This window comes from Nothobranchius furzeri, chromosome 2 (genome assembly GCF_043380555.1).
Source record: "Nothobranchius furzeri strain GRZ-AD chromosome 2, NfurGRZ-RIMD1, whole genome shotgun sequence".
Classification (NCBI taxonomy): Eukaryota; Metazoa; Chordata; class Actinopteri; order Cyprinodontiformes; family Nothobranchiidae; genus Nothobranchius; species Nothobranchius furzeri.
The window spans coordinates 54,354,310-54,378,550 of record NC_091742.1 but is presented as its reverse complement, the minus strand read 5'-3'; the positions used below and the strand labels follow the sequence as shown (position 1 = coordinate 54,378,550).

The window sequence follows — 24,241 nt, the reverse complement described above, 5'->3', positions numbered from 1 at the left end:
TTATGCTAATTTGTTTTCCAAATTTTTCATTGCAGCTTTAAAGTCAGAAATACCTTTGTAAGTACCTACTATAAGGGATTTGTTTTTAATGTGACAATCACCAATTACATAGGCTTAGGTTTCAAAAATAAGTAAAATTAATACTTTTGCAAAAATAGTATTTTATTTTTTAAGTGATGTGCAAAAATGGCTAAAATATAGATTACTAATTAGTTTCATTCTGTTACGCATATTCATTCCGACCACTCTGTCAAAAACTGAAAAGATGCTTTTTATCGCATCTAAAGTTAAACAGTTACAAAAGTTAGTTTTTATCATTTCTAGCCAAAGTTAAGAGCCAGAGCCGCAGGTTTCCGATCCTGTGATAGAGGAGAGACGAGCTGAGTCCTGATGATCAGCCAGGTGGATATTATTGCCTCCAATCAGCCGCAGCAGCAGCGCTGCACGGCAGCTAACCTGTAGGACCTAAAGAACAAGGCCTGACATCATCTCTGCACCCAACTTTAAGGTCCTGTTTAGAAAATTAAACAAATCTCGGTGGAATATGTCGACCATGTTTGGAAATGTTGCACTCAACTTCAGGTAAAAGTAATTTCCTGGACTTAATCAGAAAAGCATTAGAGGTTGTTTTGTTTTTTACAATAAAACCTCTAGGTGTGTTTTTCTTTCCACAGACTCTTTGTGGTGATCTGTGCAGCTGCTGTGCTGTTGGTGTCGTGTTCACACTCAGCAAAAGGTGAGCGTGAAAGGCTTGTAATGCTCGTGATCACAATAGTGACTGGGAGGTTTGCACAACTTTTCAAAAAGAGGTGGAAAATGTGTTTTGGTTGTGTCACATTTGGAGTATAAAGTGGAAAATAGACCCTGTAATGGCCAGAAATTTCATAATTTAGTTTTAATTTGATCATCTCATTTTGCAGTATTTGGGTTTTCATGGTGATTACATACAACATAAGGATGTGGACAGTGTGATCTGTCAAAACAAGAGAGTGCTGTTGGTTGTTAAAATGTGCACAAAAGCAGCAGATCAAATACTGAAGCTGAGAGTTGTTTTAAGTTTAACGGGGTTGTTTTATTCACCCAAAGTTTTCAGTAAGTGACTGCAGGTCTGAACTGCTGCATTGGCCTACTAAACTAAACAAAGGCCAAATTGAAGTCTTCAGGTCCTCGTTGTGATCAGCTGAGTTCTCACCATGTGACCCCGTGCTGCTTGACCTTCCCTCATCTTTCTGCCGTTCTTCCATTCAGTGATTAACATGGAAGAAAATCTAAAATACATGGGGTGGGGGGAACAGAAACACTAGAAAATTTAGTTCAGTAAACAGTAGGACCATAAAACATAAAATGGTTGAACAAAATGCAGTGTTGCCCCTAAGAGGTGGCCTGGAAGGGCCATGCAAAACTTTTGGCCACCCCAATGGCCCCCTGCAGGAAGAAGTACAACCCCAATCCCCCAATAAATTACATTCATGTTCACATAAACCATATTTTCATCGTCTTTAATCCAGACAGAAATGTTAAAAGCGCGCGTGTGTGTGTGTGTGTGTGTGTGTGTATTTATATGATATATAAACTATTTTTTTCATCTCTAAATCAACAAAGACTTCTTGATGTTGGTCTTTAGGTAGTTTGTCCTAATTTCTACACTTAAGGGACCACTGCAATGTCAGCCGTACTACAAATGCTGATCTTTTCAAGTAGGTGGGTTCCAGAGTTGGGGTCAGGACATGAAACACTAAGGTGAAGGACTGATCAGTAGATATGCACTAAAACAAAAAGGCTACTTATTTGTTTATTTGCCTGTTATGTTAATTATGATGGTAGGTGTATAACCATTTATTAATTGAAAGTGCGAGGTGTGTAATTTTCTTTTTGACTGGCCGGCGCTACCGGATAGGACTTTGCACCACCAACATGTGAAGTAATGTGTCCCGCTGAAGCGTTGTTGGGTGCTAAAAGATTCTACAGCTGCTGAATTAGCCTCAGTAATTAGTGTGCGGGGTGTGAGGAGGCAAACCTCTACACCAGGGACTACAGAGGACATTGTCATACATTTCAGTTCAGCATGCACTAGTGCTAAGAGTGCACCAAGTGCTAGACATTGTGGCACCAGTGCGGGTCGAGGCACCTACAGTGCGTTTTAGAAAGGAGCCATGGCTAGCTGCTACTGAGAACACAGTTGAATAATGTATAAGGTAGTAAGGACGAGAGCTTTGATGGCACCACCTGAGCATGACCTCTACTCGATTCTCTGCTTCATCGGCCCTGGAATGTTTTCAAACATTAACTTTTTTAGAGCTTAAGGAATTAGTCATGAGACTTAAGCCAACAGGGGCTGAAACTGATGCTCTCCTGGCAAGGCTACTAAAAGAGGCTTTTCCGGTAGAGGGTGACCATGTCCTGGAAATTGTGAAAAGCAGTCTGTTATCCGGGGAAGTCCCAATCTCCTTAAGCAGGCGGTGGCACGACCCCTGCTAAAGAAACCAGGGCAGGACCTAGCGGACATGCCTAACTTTAGGCCTGTATCTGCATGCCCCTTCATCTCTAAAATCATAGAGGGCTGTGTATGTCAAGCTTATGAACTTTCTACAAGAATGGGGAATTGGGGAGGTCGTTCAATCTGGGTTTAAACCCTTTCATAGCACAGAATCCGCAGTATAGAAGGTCCTAGATGACATCCTATTGTCCAATGACTCCGTGATTCTAGTGCTCTGGGATTTGACATCTGTCTTTGACACTAGTGACCATGGCATCCTGTTAAGTCAACCAGAGCAGTATGGGGGGGGGGGGGGGGGGGGGGGGTTAGTAAGTAAAAAGTATTGAGAAAATAACTGTCTGCTGTCATTCTCCCTTACTTCCCAATGTGTTCACTTAGTTCAGCTGACCAGGGGCCATTAACAGAGCCCAGATACAGACTAAAATCTTGTGGGAGCTGTGCTTTCTCGCTGCTGGGTCCAAAGCTCAGGAATGAGCTGCTGCACCCAACGTGAAGCAGGCCCAATTGCTTGCCAGCTTTAAGAGGCGACTAAAAACACATCTGTTTTCTCTGGTGTTTGAACATTAAGGTTGGGATTAGGTGGGTGGCCTTGGTCTGTCTGTTTTCTCTGATGGTGGTCACAAGGCCTGTGGGACTGCTTTTACTTCTTATTAGAACCGGGTTAGGGTATATGAACTTGAATTTGGATTGCTTTGTTTGACTGAATTTAATGTTTTTGTATTGGCGTACAGCAATTTGTTTGTCCTCCTGGGCTTGTGAAAGTGCTCTATAAATAAAGTTGAACTTGAACTGTTTTTTTTCCCCCATCCCTACAGCTACCAGCCCCACGATAGCTACTGGCTACATCAGAATAAAGAACAACTTCCTGGCACGCCTGAATGCTCCCTACAGTCAACAACCCTCCGTCTTATCTGGTTTGCCATCCAAGGAAGGAGATGTCCGAAAAGCAACTGATACCAGATGGAAATCTAGAGGCACACCATCCATCATTAACCATCAACATCATCCTTTGCCATACACACAAGGCAGCTTCAGTTTTGGCCAAAACAGCCAGGACGCCACGCGGCCTCGGGTCAGAATCGCCAAAGTTCCGAGTGGTGGAGTGAAGCCAGAAAGCAACGTTTTCACTAGAAGCCTTCAACATGGAGGAAATGGCTTCAGTGGAAGGCCGTCCAGAAAGCAGGCACACTTTTTCCCTCTGAAAGAAGAAAAGGTTGGAAATCCTCTCAACTCCAATTATCTCTCACAAAAGAGGGACCATAAGTACTCTAAAGACTCAAAGCGTGAGTTAGACATTCCTACACGTCACCTTGTTCTATCCCAGACAAGGAGACTACATAGTACCCCAATTAAACGTTACAGCGACTACAAGAAGACAAACCAGCTTCCTGCGGTCAGAGTACAAAGTGGATCAACTGGGAGGAACCAAGTTCTCGGCTTCAGAAGTCACTCGGCTCCTCCTGAAGCATCAGTCGCTAGGAGAAATCCAAGCCTAGGACAGCTACCGTCTGTCCCAGACTTGTCACACAACCAAAACTCTGTGAGCAACAAAGAGGTGTTGGGATTCAAAAATGTCCTGTCTTACCCTCTTAAGGAATCGCCAACACAATCAAACAAAGTGATAGGCGATGGACTTGAAGATGGACAGATGGATGCTGCCAGATATGAGCCAAACCCTTTTGGTAAAAAGGGGAAGAGCACTTTTGGTTCAAATTTGAAACGGCCAACCAGAATAAATCCAGCTATCCAAAATAGCATCAGTCAGAAACAGAGTTTTACCAGACATCCAATCAAATTATATCCATCGCAACGTGATGCTGCACCTCCTAAAGATGCTCCAGCAGAAGCCAGGAATTCAGAAGGGTTCGTCCCTACAGTTCGTTTAAACTCTAAGGATAGCGCCCCAAGTAAGACATTTGCTCCACTGGACCGATTCAAGTCAGCTTCAAGAAAACCGGCGCAATCCCATAAACCAGAACAACCCATACGACGGATTAGTCACCTCAGAGGGTTTACTGACGCTGTGAAGCAACCTGGGAAGGAAGCTCCTGTCTCAGAAAGATCTCAACAATCCAGCCTGGATAAAGGGATGAACAACTTGTTTAGATTTGCAAATCCACATTTCTCTCTGAAGTACAGCTTTGGTCCGAGAGGAGTATTTGCTTCAGCTCCTGCATCAGAAAAGCCCCAAAGACTAGAAAGTACTTCACCTTCTCCATCAGTCCTAGCCTCATCAACTCCCGGACCACTCGCCATGTGGTTAAACCGTACTGAGCTTCCGAAAAGCGTGAGTAAAGTTGGTGTAAACAGAAACAATACCCAGACAAGGTTCAGCCTCTACAAGGGGAGGTTCGGTTTAAAGGGTTTTGGGATTCAACCACTAGAGGGAGCCAAAGTTTTACCTCAAGGGCCGGATGTGTCCACCAAGCCAGATTTCAAAGGTTTTAAACTTAGGAGTTCACACACCTGGAGCCCTAAACGCATCAGAATTCAACGACGGTACAATCAGGCAGGTGAAACGCAACCAGGTACCAACAGCAGCGGTGGTGCGTCTAAACCACGCACAAAGATTTCAAAGGGTGATGGATCAGTTCCCAGATCTAGTTCTAACGAGGTGACCAACAAGATCCAGATATTTCAGATCCTCCGGCCCGACAAAGACGGAAGTGGGCTGGTTCAAAATAAAACTAGCTGGAGGCATTCTGACCATCGTCCAGGTGTTGCCTCTTCGTCTTACCTGAGATCGGCAGGGAATCCTAAAGCTGCACCGAAACCAGAATCGGAGCCTAAAGAAGCCAAAAAACATCAACTCATACCAGATCAGAGGATCGAGTTTCAGAGCGCTACTAGCAGCATAGTGAGGGGCACACGTGTGAAGCTGTCCAACAGCCGAAAACTCCACAGGTTCATAGTCATTAACTCTACCAGAAACTCACCAATAATCCGACAGCCCAGAGTCAAAGCTGTCACGTACGCCGACATCGTAGGAAGTGCTTCGTTCAGCAGCATTCAAGCGAAAAGTTTCCCTCCTGCTGATCGGGATTTCTTCCCAAATATGACGAGAACAAAACAGGATGAAGGGCCGACCTTGGAGTTCAACGATGGAAGAAACACGAGCGGAAGTCTTCAAGAGGACAGTGAAAATGATCTGGACGATTTGAAAAGTATTGAGAAAAACAATTTTGGAAAAATCGAAGAAACAGACAATGAGATTAAAATATCGGACTTATTTTTTGACAGTGAAGGAAGCGGGAGCGGGGATTTTAATTTGTCCAATGTTTTATCTACATCCAAAGAAAGCCAGGCAGCTGAACGAGATTTGCTCGAGCTAGATTACCTCAGAAAATCTACTGAGAACATCTTTTTTAAGTCGGTGAGACGCCCAGGTGTGGATCAGCGGTAGAAAGATTGAAATGTTCCGACATTAGGAGCAAATTCAATAAAAACGGGAAACTTACTTGGCTTTGTTCTGTTGTTATGAACAAATCTGTCTCTGGGAAACCCTGGAAAACCTCGTTTCTGGTAACGGATCACAGCAAGGTTTCTAATCTGGCAAGCTAAACAAGAAAAGTTTCATATTTTAGTAAAAACATGTTAATTAGTGACCATTATGTAGGAATTTTACTTTTAACTTTCCCGCTGTCCTAATGGATGACCCTGCCAGGAAAGGTGACCATTGAGCAAAATGGATGGTTTATCCCTTGGGTCCACGTGGCAGGGGTGAGGAGTGAGCCCACCTCACCCCTGCCACATGGACCTCAAGGGATAAACCATCAATCCTGCTCAATGGTCAACTTTCCTGGCAGGGTCACCCATTAGGACAGCGGGAGGGTTAACAATTTCTAAAACATTTTTAGAACAGAACTATTATGGATTTAGTGGAACTTTAATGTCCTATTTGCTTTGGTTTTTAATTAATTTGATCGGGTCAAGAGTCATCCTGCTTTCCATAAACCTCTCATCTCAGGGCTGACCTGTATATTTAAGGCGACATAAACAAAACAAATTTGAGTTTTCAAATCGCAACAGTCATTAAGCATGAGCCAGAAGTGACAAGACGGTTGACGGACGAGGCTACGATTTCCATCGGGCATATGGTTTATGGTCGAGTAATAACTGGAGACGAAACGTTGACTGTTGAATGAGCCTTCATGATGGCACATTGCTCACATTTAATGTAAACTAACTCTACTACCTCAAAAGGAATCCGGGAACAGAAAATTGCGAGCATGAGTTGGAACAGGTCCTTTTTATGGCAACGCTGCACCAAATTTCATTGATAAATTGTTAAAACCACCAAGTTGGTTGATCATTTTAAAGGGTGGGTAAACCAAAGTCACATCTTTGGGCTGTTGACTGATTTTTCCTTTTAGGGTTTAATGATTTTCAGAGTATGATATTTAGTTTAAGCTGTTTATCAGTGAACTATAAATCAATCATGCACAAAATGCTCAGGTGATGAGCTGGTTTTATGTCCACAACATCTCGGAAGGCGTCATTTGTCTTAACTAGCTGCTGACTCTGATGCTAGCTGATTTTTTTTTTATAGCTCACACTAAATTCATCAAAAACTGCTGTTAAGCAGCTAGTTGGCTAGCATAAGATTTATACAAATAAAAAAATTGAGACATGAAATTGTTTTTGGGTGGCAAAAAGTCGGCTGAAACATCTAAATATTTCTGGTCTTGCCTCAGATTTATTTATTTACTTTTTTTTCCCCAGACACGTTTCGTCTTCCCTTTCAGTTCTGATAAAGTTGTCCTCTGCCTTTCCACGCTTCGTTTTTTAAAAGCACAAATGGCACAATGTTCACACGGGAACAAGATCTGGAGAAAAAGTAAAAAACAAACTAACAGACGTTCAGAAACTTTTACTTTAAGCCTCTTTAAAATAAAAAGTGATTTTTTTCTGGAAGAAAAGATGAGAAGAACTAAGGGTGGTTTAAAACGTTCGCACAGCCCTTTCATTTCATTTGGAAGTAATTTAAAGATGAAATCAAGCCTTAAACATGGCGTGTAAAATATATTTACTCAACACCAGAGTAATGGGATTATTGCTATGAAAAGTCATTGAATGCACCGTTTCCTGCCAAGTGTTTAATTCAAGTGAATAAATCTGTTAAAGCTGTTGAACTGATATTCTTTTTTTCATTTCATGACATTAACAATATAAATGAAAAAGACATTTAAATTAATGTCCCGTATCAGGATTTTTACAGTGTTCATGATCATACACTGTAAAACATTCATTGATTTTGTATCAAAAACAATATTTTAAATGGACATAGTTGACTTGCAGGACTTGACTACATGTTTCCCAAAGACAAATATTTAATTGGTTAATTGAGGAAAAAAACTGATGAGGTGATGGTAAAAAGTTTTACAGTGTAAAACTTTTGTTAAAAAATACCGAATTTGTTCTCCTGGATGTTAATCAGGTTTTCATGTATTTTAAGTGTTTTTAAGCTGTCGGAAGAAAAAGAAGAGCAGATGACTGGAAAGTCTTAAATATTCATCACCTCTTGTTATAAATCAAATCTGACAACACAGCGTTTGGTTTTTGAAATACTGAGCTCATGGGTTGAATGATATCGTTTCAAGCAAGGAGAGGTGAAACGAAGCAAGGTCGTGGTGGAGGCTTTTAATAAAACGAGTGTATTCCCATTTCTTGTGTCCCCGTTCCCATGCGGATGACTGTTCCATGTCCTGACACAGATTCACCTCTGCTCCCTTCTGGGATTGTTCTTTTATTTCTGCTCAGGCGTTGTAATAAACAATGTAATAGCATAAAACAAGAACAACGCAATTTCCCCAAGCACAGCAATGCATGCTGAATTTTGTTACAATGACATTTATCTTTTTAATTTTCTCATTACCTGGAATTCTGATGGCATGGATTCTCCACTAGGTGGCGGTAGTTCCTCATTTTCATTTCTCCACTTGCAGAATAAATGATCTAAGAAGTGCTCTGGTAGCCCTAAAAAAAAAAAAACTTTTTCAAAATAAGAGCTTCCAGTTAGGCCCCACAAGTCTAAAAAGGAAAACTAAAAAGGAACGGGCTCTAAACTCAGATCAAAGCCAGTTCATTCACACGACCTGACCCCCTCACATTTCTCCATTCTACACCTAAAAACAGCTCCATCTATAAGTGACCGGGCCCCAGAGCAAGGAGAAGGTGGAGGAGAAGGGGGATCAACCAGTCACATTATACTCTGGATTAACCCCCCCCCCCACCACCACCACCACCACCACCATCCCACACACACACACACACCATCGACTTACTTATACCCGTGGAAATTAGGGCCATCCACTTTCCCATAGAGCTGTGGCGCATTAATGTGTGATGATGTGAGGAGGGGTGTGTGTGCGCAGGCATGTCGGGGCGTAGACCCACAATCACCTTCAGAGTTCTTCTCCTCATGCGGCTTTAAGTTCCCCACAGTCATTCATTTCTGTAGTTCTTCTCACTTTCTGCAGGTCTTTTGATTCTTTGAACCTGGATGCTTTTTCACTCATTTTCTGCTCTTTGATGCAACTTTTTTTCCAGAGATGTTTTTGTTTGGAAAGTCATCAATTTCCTAAACTGGAGTTGGACTTAACTCTGACCTACTGTGACTCATTTAGGCAGAAACATTGTTTCCTAAACTTAGGAAACCAGTGCTGGTGTCAAATGTGAAAAACACATTAAATTAAAACATTTATTTTGATGCCTCTTAACATTGTAACATAGTATAGCTCAGGGGGAGGCCATCCTGATCCATGAGTGCTGCTATCCAGCATGGTTTTGTTGTTTCCTGCCTGCTCCAACACACCTGAGTTTCATCAGTAAGTGATTAAAGGCCTCTTCAGAGGTTTATAACCTGGTGAACAGATGATTGAACCGTTTAATCTAGTTTGTTAGAGCAGGGAAACAACTAAAACATGCTGGATAGCAACACTGAAAGAACAGGATTGCCTACGCCTGGTATAGCTATAAATATATTGCAGAGATTTAAAAAAAGGGGGAAAAATTAATAATATTGTTCTTTTGCATTTGTCTAAAAACCTCTGTCAATCATCAAATCAAATCAACTCAACTTTATTTATACAGCACTTTTCATACAAAAAATATGCAACTCAGGCCTAGTCCACACGTAGACAGGGGTTTTTAAAAACGAATATCCGCCCCTCCAAAAACTTGCATCCACATCACTGCGTTTTAAAAACAAACTGTCCACACGTACCCGGATGAATACGTTGTTAAGGACATGCCAGGCCTGTAGGCGGCAGTACTTCCCCCGTTCTTAACCTCGTCCTTCGTCTGTGGTCTTCCGCAAGGAGCAGTAATTCCGCTTGCAAAAACAAACAAGCAAAAAGCGCTTGGACAATTGATGGATCGGGTAGTGACAGAGCGCAGCTCTGAGGGCATCCATGATGCCGGCTAGTGTAAACACAGGTCGCACACGTGATGTCAGCATTTTTTTGTCGCGGAAAGTGACGTTGAGGACCTTAAAACTCCGGTTTTGTCCGTCCACACGCAGACACCCAAAACGGAGAAAATGCAGATCTTCACTTTGGCCGGAGTTTTTAAAAAGATCCGTTTTCGTGTGAATGACAGGCCAAAACGTAGAAAAATATCTACGTTTTGGCAGATCCCCGGCTACGTGTGGACAGGGCCTTAAAGTGCTTCACAGATTAAAATGGCCCCATAGATCCCATATTCTCATCCCAGCCCCCCTCCCCAAGTATAAAACAATTGACAATTACACTTTCCCTCCCGCAACTAATTTCCAAGGTGAACGTACACTCACCCACACACACACACACACGCACACGCACACGCACACACGCACACGCACACGCACACGCACACGCACACACACACACACACACACACACACACACACACACACACACACACACACACACGTGAACAACAGAGTAAACAACAGGTTGAGTTCAGATGGGTCAGGTAATGGACGACACATCATCAGTGGAGCCATCTGCCTCGACAGCAACAGATCCACGGCAGCAGCCAAGACACTGGCCCATGACGCCCAGCGGGGGAGGGCGGAGACCCCCACCACTGCCCGGGCACTACCCGAGGAGCGCCCCGGCCGCCGTCGCCAACCACCGGCCCCAAGGCAGAGGGCTCCGCAGAGGAAACACTGGAGGATTAAAATATATAACATGTAAAATGACAAAAGCTAATATGGATAGAAAGAAACTGATAAAAAGTGATTATAAAGATAGTAAAAGAAAACGTAATCATGTAAAAACACTAAGATGTAAATAAAATAATAAAATTAAGTAAAAGAGAAAAAAAAGTATATATATAAATAAACAAATACGACAAGCGATACAGTTAAACAGACTAGATTAGTAATCAGTAAAAAGCTAAGCTAAAAAGGTGGGTCTTGAGCCTATTCTTAAAAGCCTGGACGTTCCCTTCGGCCCTGAGGTCCTCCGGCAGCCCGTTCCAAAGGCGAGGGCCGTAATACTTAAAGGACGCCTCGCCGTGGGTGTGTGTCTTAACTTTAGGGATAACTAGGAGACGGCTGCCAGAGGAGCGCAGAGACCGTGAGCGTTTATATAGTAAAAGCAGCTCTGAAAGATAAGAAAGCCCGAGACCATTAAGACACTTAAAAACCATTAAAAGAACCTTAAACCCGATCCTGAAATGTACGGGGAGCCAGTGCAGTGATTCTAAATCCGGAGTGATGTGCTCACGCTTCCTGGTCTTCATCAGGACACGTGCTGCTGAGTTTTGTAAAAGTTGTAAACCTGAGATGCTCTTTTTGGGAAGACCAGAAAGCAGGGCATTGCAGTAATCAATTCTACTGGCTATTAAAGCAACAACACGTTTCAGACTGAAAGCAGCCATTGGACATTACACACTCACGTATTTAGCATCAGAACACCTCTGGTGTGAGAGGTTCTCCACTCAATGTCAGAGGGAGAAACAGCCAGTGTTGTATCAGGGCACCATACTAGTGAGAGGAGCATACATGCAGATAATGCGCATGCATAGGTTGTTATATGTGTTTGACAATCTGACAATGTATGGTGCTACAGAACCCCATTTCAACTTTAGGACAAACGACCAGAGTCCCAAAAAGACAAACACCATTTCAAGTCACGGGCAACAGTTGGACCTAGAAAGGTGCGACCGGTGTTTAGCACTATCTCGTTTCTTCCGGCATCGCGGGTTTCTGGTTCCAGTAGAAGCGTCTCAGGGAAGGTACCCAAAGGGAAGGGTGAGTGTTCTGTGACTGTATTTGTGTTCAAAACCTAGCTTCTTTGCAGATTCGCTATAGCAGCTTTAAAGAACAATAGCAAAAGATATCAAACAGTAAGCTTATAATTTAGGTACCACCAGATTTTAATATGCTTGGTCTGAAAACTGCAGTCCTCTCCTACTTGGTCGACAATGAGCCTTGAAATTTGGACAACCTTGGTTGCATCTTAGTGACATGATCTGTCTTCAAATGTGGCCATCAAAGGATGCAACTCCTAAAAATAGACACAGCCTATGTCAGAAGTTTGGTTTTTTTTGGGTTAGGCTAAGTTGCTACTACCTGGCTGGCTAAATTATTAGCTAGTTAGTCACTAAACTAGACACTCTAAGCAAACAAGAGAACATAGTTTCTTGTTCTTAAGATTGACTAAATTAGGCTAGTAGCATGGCTAAAATATTAACTAGCTAGCTAGGACTTGGCTAGTAACTTATTAGCATTCTGTCTCTAAGCACATTTATCTTTTCTCTTAAGGTAGTCTGGAACAAAGACACTAACCGGCTAAAATATTAGCTAGCTAGTAAATCAAAGGTGAGTAACTTTGCTAATACCATCCTGCACAAAAATATTTTCCCCAGATGCAGAAGTGGAAGGCATCCCTGGTTATACTACTTGCCTTAAAGTGTCTGCTGTGAGAAATAGTTGAAATTCCAGATTTATCGTTTTAGACTCAGTAGCTCAGCCTTTGTGGTGTTCTTATTTAGATTATGTGCAGACAATTTTTGACGTTTGCCATTTGTAGATGTTTTTTAAGTCTGTTGCTTTGACTAAACTACATACCTCAGAGATGAATAAAACATCTTTGACCAGCTGAACAACAAAGCATCTTATAGGTGTAACTTTCCGATATAGCTGTGTTGCTGTAGCAAGTTTTTAGGCCTTCTATTTGTTCTTTTGTCCTCTCAGTTGTTCCCTGTCCTCATCTTTAGGCACAGACTTTATAATACGGTCTGGTTAGGTTAGGTTGAGAGGACTGAACTGGAGGAGGGGAAAATCCACCATAATCCTAAGAAAACCTTCAGAAAGTTCTCACAATGATCGATCAAGACCACTGGAAAAACATCCTTGAAAGTCGAGCTGTTTGAAAAGACAGAATGAAGACATGAAAGGTGGTTAAAAACTATTGCACAGTTTGGGGGTTTCCAACGAACTCCTCACGTGCGTGTGTGTTTGTGTGTGTGTGTGTGTGTGTGTGTGTGTGTGTGTGTGTGTGTGTGATAACAGGCAACAGGCTGGTGTTTTCTTGCAGAAAGCTGCCCCCCCCCCCCCCCCCCCCGACCCTACCACCATGAGGGGAATTCTGTACCATGTGTCAGAGGTTTTCAGAGAGCTTTCAAGGAAAAATAAAGTACAGAGGCCTCCCAGTTTCACCCCCGAAATACTTCCTCCCCACCTCTCCACCTCCCACCCTCCTTCTTCCCCTTCTCATTTTCCCTTCACACAATCCGTGAAATGCTTTTTTTTAATGGTTTTGACCTCCATCCTCCTGAGACAAGCTACGGAGTGACAGAGCTAATTTTGCACGTCCTGTAACACGTAGACGTTTCCATAATCAGGGCAAAACTGTCTCTTGCGAGGTCACTAAAGACAAGAGGGTTAGCACTGGGTGGGTGGTGGGGTTAAGGTGGGGGCAGGAAGAGCACAAACGAGAAAGCCTTTTTGTTTGGCCAAGAACACAGTGTGAAAGAGGGGGCGGTGAGGAAAGGGGAGCTGGAAGTACATTGGAAACCAGTTGAGTCGACTGCGGCAGTTGCAGCCCAGATGCTTATCCAGCAGCTGGATTTAACCATCGATCTGAATGTTAGACCGTGTGCAGCGTTACGGTGATAAAGTTTGCCCTGATAGTTGGAAAAGACCAACAAAAACAGAAAATGAAGCTTAGAGGAACACTAAACGACGGGAAGGAAGTCATTTTTCCACACGGACATCAACATTCCCCCATGAGCAGCGGGAACAAAGGCTGTGTCCGTGTCCTAATCCAGAGTGCTTCCTGTGGTCCTTGCAAAGGAGGAAGTCATAAAGACAGGAAGACTTCCTGTATTATTGCCGACTTGCTGCAGCACGATGGACCGTACAGGATTTGAGAAAGCCGAGTACTCGCCGTGTAAAGCCATAAACATAACACTTTCAGCCACCTTCAACCAAGCCAAGACACACACGATGGGAGTTTTACACCACCAGTTCTTCTCAAAGGCACTCAGCAGATGAGTAAATGCACCAAAGCGCTTATAAACAGATGCTTTTAAAATACAATGAGGATCATAAGTATCTGAACACCCTGGATTTAGCAAGTTTTCCCACATAGAAATCACGAAGGGGCCCCAAATTCACGTTGTAGGTGCGTTCCCACGTTGAGAGACAGCATCTAAAATAATTCAGGACATCACGTTGCATGATTTTTAAAAATGCATTTGTTTTGCACAGCTGGTCAGAATGTTAGACCTTATTTTCTGCTTTTGGTTGACCTTATTTTTATCTTGTGTGTTTTTATCTTATCTGTTTTTCTTATGTGTCCGTCGCTGCTGCCTCTTGGCCAGATCATGGTTGTAAATTAGTTCTCAATCGACTCGTCTGGTTAAATGAACAGATTTAAAAAATAAAACAATAAATCGCAAAATAGCCTGAAGTTTTATCACAGGTTTTATTATCACCACTACTTGAAGATATGTACAAATACTTAATTAATTACTTGATATACATTTTATAATATCTGTTGAAGGATCTATTTTGCTCCATTGCGAGTTTAAAATAGTTACTCATCTTTAGAAAAGAACAGTGAATCCATGCCTGAGCTTCCATGTGCAACAACCTTTCCACAGAGCTGGACTTTCTCAGCTGAAACAACATTGTTCAAAGTAAACTCGTGACCTTACCTTGACCCTTTTGAGGACCTATTTTGTTCTTTACTGTTCTTAAGCAGTGACATCTCTGGGAACCTGAAGATCATGTGAAGGTGATTAAAGGTCCAGAGGACATACAACGCGTGTTCCCACATTGAGCGAATTCACATGAGACGGTATAAACGAGGTTATTGGGTCTGCTGCATGTGTGCAGGTGTGTTACTGTGTTTGAGCTGTGCAAATCTTTACACTGAGCTGAAACACAAACTATGAGGTGGTGATCTTCTGCCCGCTGGGACGCCAGGTCCACCTGCTGGCCTCGGTCCGAAGCAGCCTGAACTGTCTCCTCCTACCTTGGCTGCCATCCATCATTCCTCCTCCTTTCCTGTGTCTTTCTTGACCAGAAACGTTGTCACCTCTGTGGAATGTCACCAAGACAACCAGATGGCAGCTGTACCCATTCTCCGCTCAGCTGACCAGGGTTTCATTCTGGCCACATTTGGCCTTTAAATGGAATCAGAACAGGTCAGACTTGAGAACAGGTTTCTGTCTCGGGGTATAAATGGAGTGTCTTCTCACTCATTCATTCAAATTTTGCAGGGAGAGAGAATATCACAAGGAACATTTTGGCTCATGATGTTTGAAGTCACTGCTTTGGTTGTGCAGCTTGTGAGCCGATCATGTGAAAAAGGGGAAATAACCAAGCTGACTTGATAAAAAAGTAGGTCTTGAAACGCCCCTGGGACCGTCTCTGCTTGACATGTGGAGTGTATGACGAACAAAAGTCGGAGGAACACGAGACAACCGGAGGTTTGGCTATCATGTCATACAGGTGACGAGTGAGAGAAGTGAAGGCATCTGCAGGTGTGTGTGTGGGTGGCGTAGCTGTCCTCGTTTCTAATTATTCCCGAGGTGTTGAATCAGTAGCACCCAGCTGGGACTGAATTACCATTTGTTGGTAAGGATGATACAAATATTGTATACAACACCGGACACAAGTTTTGAGGTTAACCTAAATAGTTTCCAGAAAACTTGCAGCTTCACATTCCTTACACTTTAGTGTCAGATGCTTCTGTGGTATACTAAAGTATATTCACAACCATTTTATACTTTCAAATAGCCCGGCAAGCCATCCCATGTATGAGAATATATAGTCTGGCCACGACCCATAGCCAGAGCTCAGTCATGGGGTTGAATCTACGGTTGTCTTTCAAACTGTCTCCATCTCTGACAAAGGCGAATGGAAGTAGCAGAACCTGTCAGCAAAATAAGGTAAAAACGCTGCTACTCAGCGTGTTAGATAAAAACAGAAAACCACCGTTTCCACGTGCTACTGGACAACAACATGACGTACTCACCGCTACAGATGTCGGTCGAGGGGGCAGTCCTCCATACAATGCAGAAGACACAAATACATAATTTTTCTACATTATGACTTCAGTACCTCTATCTGATCTTGACTCAAAGAAAAGCTGAAGTCTAAATATTCCAACGTTGATGCCAGTCGTTTCAAATGAGCCATCACCATCTTTGTTTTTTCGCTCAGTCAGTAGCATCATCCCACCCACCAAACCCATAAAGTGTTGCAGTTGGCATAATACAATAATGACTGGGTCAAAGGTAGACCCGCTGAGGTTCCAGTGGAGCACAGCTAAATGGTAAACAGCCTGTATTCTTCAGCTTCATTTATACTTCTCTGTCTGCGTCGGTGCGGAGACACGCAACGCCGCTATGCGCCACCGCAAGAGCTCTCCAATGGGCTTGCAGAGGGTGACGGAGACAAGCGCACATTTTTAACTATTCGTTGGAAGTGACGAAGACCACAAGCTTGTGACTGGTCAGGATACCGCTTCCTGTAAATTTGTCAACAGCACTGTCGAAAATTAAAAAGATATTTTGCGGCAGACCCAGAACAGACTGAAGAACGCATCGCAGGAAAAGTCTGAAAATATGAACGTTTGTTCATCCGTGACTGAAGGAGTACAAAATACAGAGCAAGCATTTTATTTGTGGTCGGAAGTGACAAGAAACGTGGGTTTAGAGGTGCCGATCGCATGAAGAGGCGGAAGAGAATGGGAGACAAATTTGTTCGCGTTCAAAAGTTTCTGTAATGCATTAAAACAAGGTAAACACGATCAGGGCCAGATTAAGACTTTGTTGTACCCTGGGCAACAATATTCAAGGGCCCCATCATCACGACCCAAGGCTCACCATAATATGGTCACATAAAGAATATTTTACTGTAATATGCAGTAAATATACTCAATGCTTGAATGCCTGACATCACGTAACCCGCTCAGGGTAACCTTTGACCCACCTTGTGTGGACTGACCAATGAGGAGAGGGTCTTAACTTGAGGCCCTCTCTTCATTGGTCAGTCTGCATGAGACTGACTCTCAACTGACGTTCAAAGTCATTGGCAGCGAAGCGTCTCTGTGCAGCGCAAAAGCCCGGGTGGACAGTTTGTTTAATATAGGGTGATCATATTTCCATTTCCAAACAAGAGGACAGGGAATCTGTGCCTATGACGTCACACTATGGCAACGCCACACAAACCACGCTGGGACCCATTTTTTTGTAAGAACTAAATTAATATCACATTCTGCCAATAAAAGGGCTATAAAACAATTCATATGTAAATATTTAGCATATTTACTGCAAAATCTCATTTTTCTGCTTTAGTGCTGCAACAAGGTTTTATTAATAATAAATTATTATACCTTTTGTTTTACTTCAGCATCAGTAAGCTTCCTGTGCACAGATTATTAAGGATGCTTGTTTCAGCTGTGAGATTAGACGATAGGATAAATGAAAAAATAAGTTGGAAACTTTCAGAGAATCCACAAATAGTGGCTTTCAAATGGTTTTGTTACTTTTTGCAAGTTTAGAAAAGAAGCAGATGAGACAGCATGTCTGATCATTTAGTTCTTCATCTGATAATATTAGAACATGTCAGTAATATCTGAGGGGATTTTATAAACACTGTTTAACTAACACTACTGGAGAGGGTAACAATTACACAGAGGCTTCTGGGGAGCCCAGTTATGGGGTGGGTGGGTGGGGTCATTTTGCCTTGGCCCCCAAAATGTCTTGAAACGGCCCTGGGTGTGTGACTGAGTTTTGAAGGTGATTTGAATTGTATCAGATGTGTAAATATGACATGTGTGTAACTTATTGCTTTATACAGGTAAAAATGTGTAGTGGAGATAAATCTACCTACATTTTACTTTTCAACACTTAGTTTTGTTTTCTTGTTTTTATTTAACTATTTTCCTGCCCTGTCTGACTCTCATCTTCCTGCATCTCCTCTAAACTCTCCAGAAAAAACTGCTGCCAGGATTCTTACTTTTTCACCTCATCGGTTACTTTTGAGCAGATCAAAGGGATCTCCTGACCGCAAAGCGGAGTGCGCCTTTCGATGCTGCGTCAGTGAGGTGAAATCACCGCTGCACCGCGCAGCACAGGTGATGAGCTGCGCAGCAGCAGAGCGCTTCAGGCACAAATAAGACAGAAAATAGAGAATATGTGCGGACATGAATGATCGTGTGCTAATTATAGTTTTTTGGTTGCGCCACTTTGAGAATGGACCGTGCGCTGGAAGCAGCTGCCTGGAGCGCTGCGCAAGAACGCGCTGTGCCGCTCTCTGTGCTCTCTGCTCAGAAGAGTCCATAAATGATGTAATATAGATAGAAAACTTGTTTCCGGCTCCCCTGGATGTGTAAGATATACAGCTCCCCCATAATTCGATCCCTGCTCCTGGATGAAAAGCCGGACATTTTCATCAATACGACCGCGGACCCCCAGTCCGGACGCCCGGACAGAGTGAAAAGTGGACATGTCCGGGGAAAACCGGACATACGGTCGGTCACCCTAGTTTAATATAATGCGGGAGATTACAGACATGCCTACAGTATTTTGCTCGTGCGCTTGCTGCCCTGGGCCCCTTAGAGTTCGTGGGCCCTGGGCAATTGCCCAGTTGCCCATATGGTTAATCCGGCCTTGAACACGATACATGACTGTAATGGTGCCATAATTAGGAGGTATCCTGCCACTCATACTCTGCTGTCCTGGCGGGAATTGCTTTGCAACAATCCCCAGCTGACGGAGAAGTCTCACCTCTGTCAATGCATGTGTGACCCTCCTGTGTGTGTGTCTCCCTGACAGAGTTAGGCACTTCACAACACAGTCATTCATCCATTCACATGCTGGTGGGGATGAGCTACTGATGTAGCCACAGCTGCAGTTGGACGCACTGACAAAGGCGAGACTGCCAAACACAGGCGCCACCGGTCCGTCCGACCACCACCAGCAGGCAAGGTGGGTTAAGTGTCTTGCCCAAGGACACAACAGCAGAATTCTCTGGTCAGAGCTGGGATCGAACCTGCAACCTTCAGATTACTGGACACCGTTCTCTACCTCCTGCTGCCGCCATGCAGATCCCAAAACCGTTTGCTTCATTAAAATAATAGATGTATCATGCTTAAAGTGTCTGAAATAACCTGAGATTGACAAAGGGCGGTAGGTTGTAACATGTTGGTTAGACTCTGGAGGAGGGCGGTGATGAGCTCCAGTGGCAGGCTGCCACTGTCGAGTGCAAATGGCTTAATCAGAGGGAGTGCAGAATGTGACTAAAGCAGTTCAAGAGACTCCAAAAAACAATTAGGCCATTTTCCTTTCCACAGAGTGTGACATCTGCGTTGTGGTGTCAGCCCATCTGAAACAGCCCGCCTGAGCCTGTGGCACTTGTGCAGATGCTCACACACCCCCCAATCACCAATCTGTGGTCTCTTTAGACTCCCACCTCCTTAACCCTCCATTATCACCCAGAATCCAGCAACCAGTCTTGAATAAATCAAATGAAAACCCACAAGTCTTTTGCTTTTGGACCTCTTTAGTCGTTTTTTGTCAAGCAACAGAAAAAGTCTACATCAAATTTTTACAATATTCCCATTCAGTACAATCCCTGGGGAGGGGGCAGGAACAGATAAAACAACTCAAACCAGCAGCAGTACCACTTTTCTGCACACAAGTGTATCTCTAAGAGTTCAATGAATGAAATCATACAACCACTTGCCCACCTGCCCCCTTTCTGCCAGAGCTGCCCCACGAGTCACCATCAAGGACTGAGGCAAAAACTTCTCCAGACCAGGCTACGACTTCCATGGGAAGTTCAGGGCACAAAGGGAGGGCTTTCTATGGGGTTGGACGATTAAATACAGAATTACTTGTAAGCAATTGGCTGAGAACTGAGGCGTTATATGAGAACATTTCCAAAATACATTAAAATAACAACTCGACTTGTGTTTGCCTGCAGGAACGTACAGATGAATGTTTTCAGTCTGGTTTGAAAACCGGTTTTCTTTTTTGAAATTCTTAGGAGCAATTTCGACAACCGATCTGCTCATAATGAAGCTGCATCGTCACACGCTTGGACCTCAAAATTCACGTGGTCAGACTGAACTTTCCAGACGCAAAGACGGCAAAACATTTATTTCTGTGTTCAACTCATGGCAAATTTCTGCCCTCTCTGTGCATTTTGCGTTGCAGCCTGCGCTGGAAGTCGTAGGCAAATTCAAGGTTAAAACGAGCCTCCACTCAGACCTTCATCTGTTAGATTCAAACGAGCCGACTGTGAGGCGAGATATGTCACAGGTCCCTCCTCCTCCACGCTGCAAAACAAAAAACCAGGAGATTTCAAACAAAAACATCTTTATCATAAAAGTCCAGAGTTGCTTCTTGATGTGCTGCCAGAAAAAGAGCAGCGTTGTTTTTTCTTTGCTGTTGTGTTTTGGCACTGCAGCAAAAAAAGTCCCGGGTCGAAGCAGACCGGGTCAAGTCAATCGATAAGATCACTGCCACACCAAACAAACGGCAGCATTTAGCCAGAACTGTACAACCCAAGAAAAAAAAAACATAAACCTCACAAAAATAGACTTTTTACACCTCGCTATGGCAACTATATTAGTGCTAAATGCTGAAAAGGGGCCAGAGAGAAAGGGAAAGACAAGGACAGGCACTTAAGTGCTTATGCATAGTACAGATTAAAGAAAGCGAGAGCCAAGAACAAAAATGGATAGAAATAAACATTTTAAGAAGAATTTAGAGCTAAAGCACTTTTATTTTGCTGAGTGTGGAAACACACTAACAAAACAAATTTGGTTCTTGATTAAAAAAGAGATTTTGTTTAATCAGCAGACGTACGATTTTTGTTATTGTAACAAAGCTAGCATCATCATGGCTACTGTTAACTTTCCCGTCCTCATCTGTTTGTTATTTAGCATCCTGAGTTGGTGGAGATTTAGTGTGTGTCTGGAGGTAATAGCGCTAATGGGATTGCTTGGCTCTATATCAGGGGTCTGACCCTGAGCTGTGGTCAGCAGGACTGCGAATTTACATCCTGGCACGGGGCTAATGTGTTAATCTGATCCAGCTGGCTTTAAGCTAACTAGCTAGCAAGCTAATCTCCCTGCTACAAGTGCCGCTGTGTTTCAAGCCTGTGGACTTTAATACTTAAGAGTATGGCTTGCTGTGGAAGAAAGTAACGTAATAGTGGGAAAGGACAGGGTAAAGAAAAGCAGTTAGCTAACAGCAGCTTTGCTTCTCACAGTAGGAAGGAAGGCTAATTGATTGCTAGTACCATTTAAGCTAGCTGCGTTCGTGTCATATTAGCTCCAACTCCGTTTCAATCCCATTAGCTCAACAACAGGCGTGTCCTGAAACATTCAGTCAACAATTGCCTTTTTTAAACTAAAATATAAAAATAAAATATCACTAACAATATCAGCTGTGATGAAACCACATAACCTGTTGTTACGATGCTAAAACAAATGTATAAATGATCAAATATTTATGTATTTGATTCAGTTCAGGTCTGTAATTTATCAGAATTCTTTATAGCAATAATGTTGCACGCATAGACATCACAATATTGATACGTTTTAGATAATATTGCACACCTCTAATGTTGTTTCCTTTCAAAATAAGAGCTCTACAGCAATAAAAGAATGCACCACTGAGGCAGTTATTGTGTGGGATTTTTGAACGTGTGCTGAGCAACAGGCTGCTTCAAATTACAGGCACTGTAAATATTTTGTCTATACAATCACACCATTGCCAAGGGTAGTTTAGGAAACACCGGGTTTCCATGTACCCTGGTTAACATGATCACACCACCGTCGCTCAGCTAGCAGCACAGCAAAGCTCTCAAGCTCCCGCAGCAATCCTGTATGACATGAACGCAGCACCGATTATTAAAACCAAAAAAAAAAAAAACAGCCTCTTATCTCACTAGCACCTTTTGCTGCAATTGTTTTTCTGTAATTACATCAAATCAAGCAAGAAAAAAAAATACAACCCAGAGCGTCACTTCTTAAGATCTTTGTAAAACAGCTACAATCTGAAAATGAGGCACTTGTAGAGCAATATATATATAATATATATATATATAATATATATATATATATATATATATATATATATATATATACATACATACATACATACACACATATATATATAATATATATATATATATATATATATATATATATATATACATATATATATATATACATATACATATATATAAAACATTTTGTCTCACACCAGTTTGCCACATTTGTACCCTTTGTAATTAAAAACAACAAATGCTGAAACTGGCTTTCACTTCAGGAATGAGAGCAGCTAATAGTTTTGTGAGGACGTTGTTTGGCACATGTCTCTGCTGGATGGCTCCACCAACAAGATGAAAGCGACGAGGAAAGAAAAACAAAACAAAACAAAAGTTTTCAATCAGTCTCTGTCAAAGTGCTTCGGGGCTGTCTGAGCCGGCTCTTCGCTTCTCCTGATTGGTTGTCGTGAACAGGAACAAAGGTGGAGCGTTGGGCTTTGAGTGGTACCACATTGTCTCCACAAGGACGATCAGCACTCTGGAGAAAGAGAGAACGAGAGATCTGGTTAGGTGTGGAATAAACAGTAAAGCAGATATGGAAACAAGGAATAAATATTATGACATGTGAGTCTTTCCTATCAGGTTAATTACAATATGTAATCTGAGATATAAGAGGGTGCTTATCGGTTTTGGCACACAGTGACCTGAAAAACAACAACACGGACTTAAAATAAGCCAGAAAAAGACCATTTCTAACAGGATGGATGAGATAAAGAGAGGAAAAGAGACCTAGTGCTACAGGAACAAACTCAAATGTCTATGCTTAAATATTCCTCCTCTGAATATTAACACCTGGGACCTGAGACCAGAGATCAGAACGGGATCTTCAGCTTTCGCTGGAGCGGTTCGCAGCCGAGTGTGAAGCAGCTGGGATGAGAATCAGCTCCTCTAAATCTGAGACCATGGTCTTGATTCGGAAAAGGGTAGAATGCCTTCTCCGGGTCAGGGATGAGGTCCTGCCCCAAGTGGAGGAGTTTAAGTATCTCGGGGTCTTGTTCACGAGTGAGGGAAAACTGGAGTGTGAGATCGATAGGCGGATTGGTGCTGCATCTGCAGTGATGGGGGCGCTGTACCAGTCTGTCGTGGTGAAGAGAGAGCTGAGTCAGAAGGCGAAGCTCTAGATTTACCGGTCGATCTACGTTCCTACCCTCACCTATGGTCATGAGCTTCGGGTAGTGACTGAAAGAACGAGATCACGGATACAAGCGACCGAAATGAGTTTTCTCTGCAGGGTGGCTGGGCTCTCCCGTAGAGATAGGGTGAGAAGCTCAGTTGGGGGGCTCTGAGTAGATTTGCTGCTCCTCCACATTGGGAGGAACCAGTTGAGGTGGTTCGGGCATCTGGTCAGGATGCTTCATGGATGCCTCCCTGGTGAGGTTTTCCGGGCACGTCCAAGGAGGAGGCCTAAAGGGAGACCCAGGACACGCTGGAGGGACAAAGTCTCTTGGTTGGCCAGGGAACACCTTGGGATTCCCTGGAGGAGCTGGCCCAAGTGGCTGGGGAGAAGGCAGTCTGGGCTTCTCGACTTGGCTACTGCCCCCGTGACCCGACTCCGAATAAACGGATGAAAATGCATGGATGGATGGACCAGAGACCCTGCAGTGTTCCCTGATCATTTTAGTCAATTATTTAGTTTAAAAATACTGAATTAGTGGTTATAGGTCCAGATATTTTAAGTACTTCTTTGATGAATCAGAAGTGACAGCATGTGAACACGTAAACAGACATTTTGATTTTGGATGGGGAAAACATCACAGCAACTCAATAGTAGCAAGAACAACAAAAGAAAAGGCAACAACTTAATGATTCTTAGCAATATTGAGCTAAATTTGGTGATTCGGTGGCTGAAAGTCACCTTCAGCGTGCGTTTCTAGTACAAAAAGATTTGCACAAGGCCTTTAACTATGTGTGCATTGGTCAAATCCTCCAAATGATCATCGTACTCGGTGTCTTCACCCACAAATACATAGCTTAATGTGATTCACAAACTCCAACTCAACACTTTGTTGCCATGAGCCGATTTCTTATGTTTGCACAACATAATGAGATTGTACAAATGTGATACATGTGTAAATTGTAAAAACTTGGCATGGTTCTAATGTGTAAATTATCCCACTAGAACAATAAAGTTATCACATTTTAACGTGATATCGCTCAAATTTTATTTAACGTGGGTG

At 42.9% G+C, this 24,241-nt stretch overlaps 2 protein-coding genes across 3 annotated transcripts in view; one reads left to right on the top strand and one right to left on the bottom strand.

Moving 5' to 3' along the window:
• The window catches only part of acap1 (ArfGAP with coiled-coil, ankyrin repeat and PH domains 1), a 240,043-nt gene that overhangs the window by 65,706 nt on the left and 150,096 nt on the right, over positions 1-24,241 (top strand). The window lies entirely within an intron of this gene.
• si:ch73-335l21.1 (insulin receptor substrate 1-B) overlaps positions 19,488-24,241 on the bottom strand; it is a 62,762-nt gene continuing 58,008 nt past the window's right edge. For both annotated transcript variants that reach the window (XM_070546540.1, XM_015946876.3), the window contains one exon: positions 19,488-22,542. In XM_070546540.1, the coding sequence (XP_070402641.1) occupies positions 22,535-22,542 (8 nt within the window). In that variant the 3' untranslated portion in view covers positions 19,488-22,534. The remainder of the gene's footprint in view (positions 22,543-24,241) is intronic.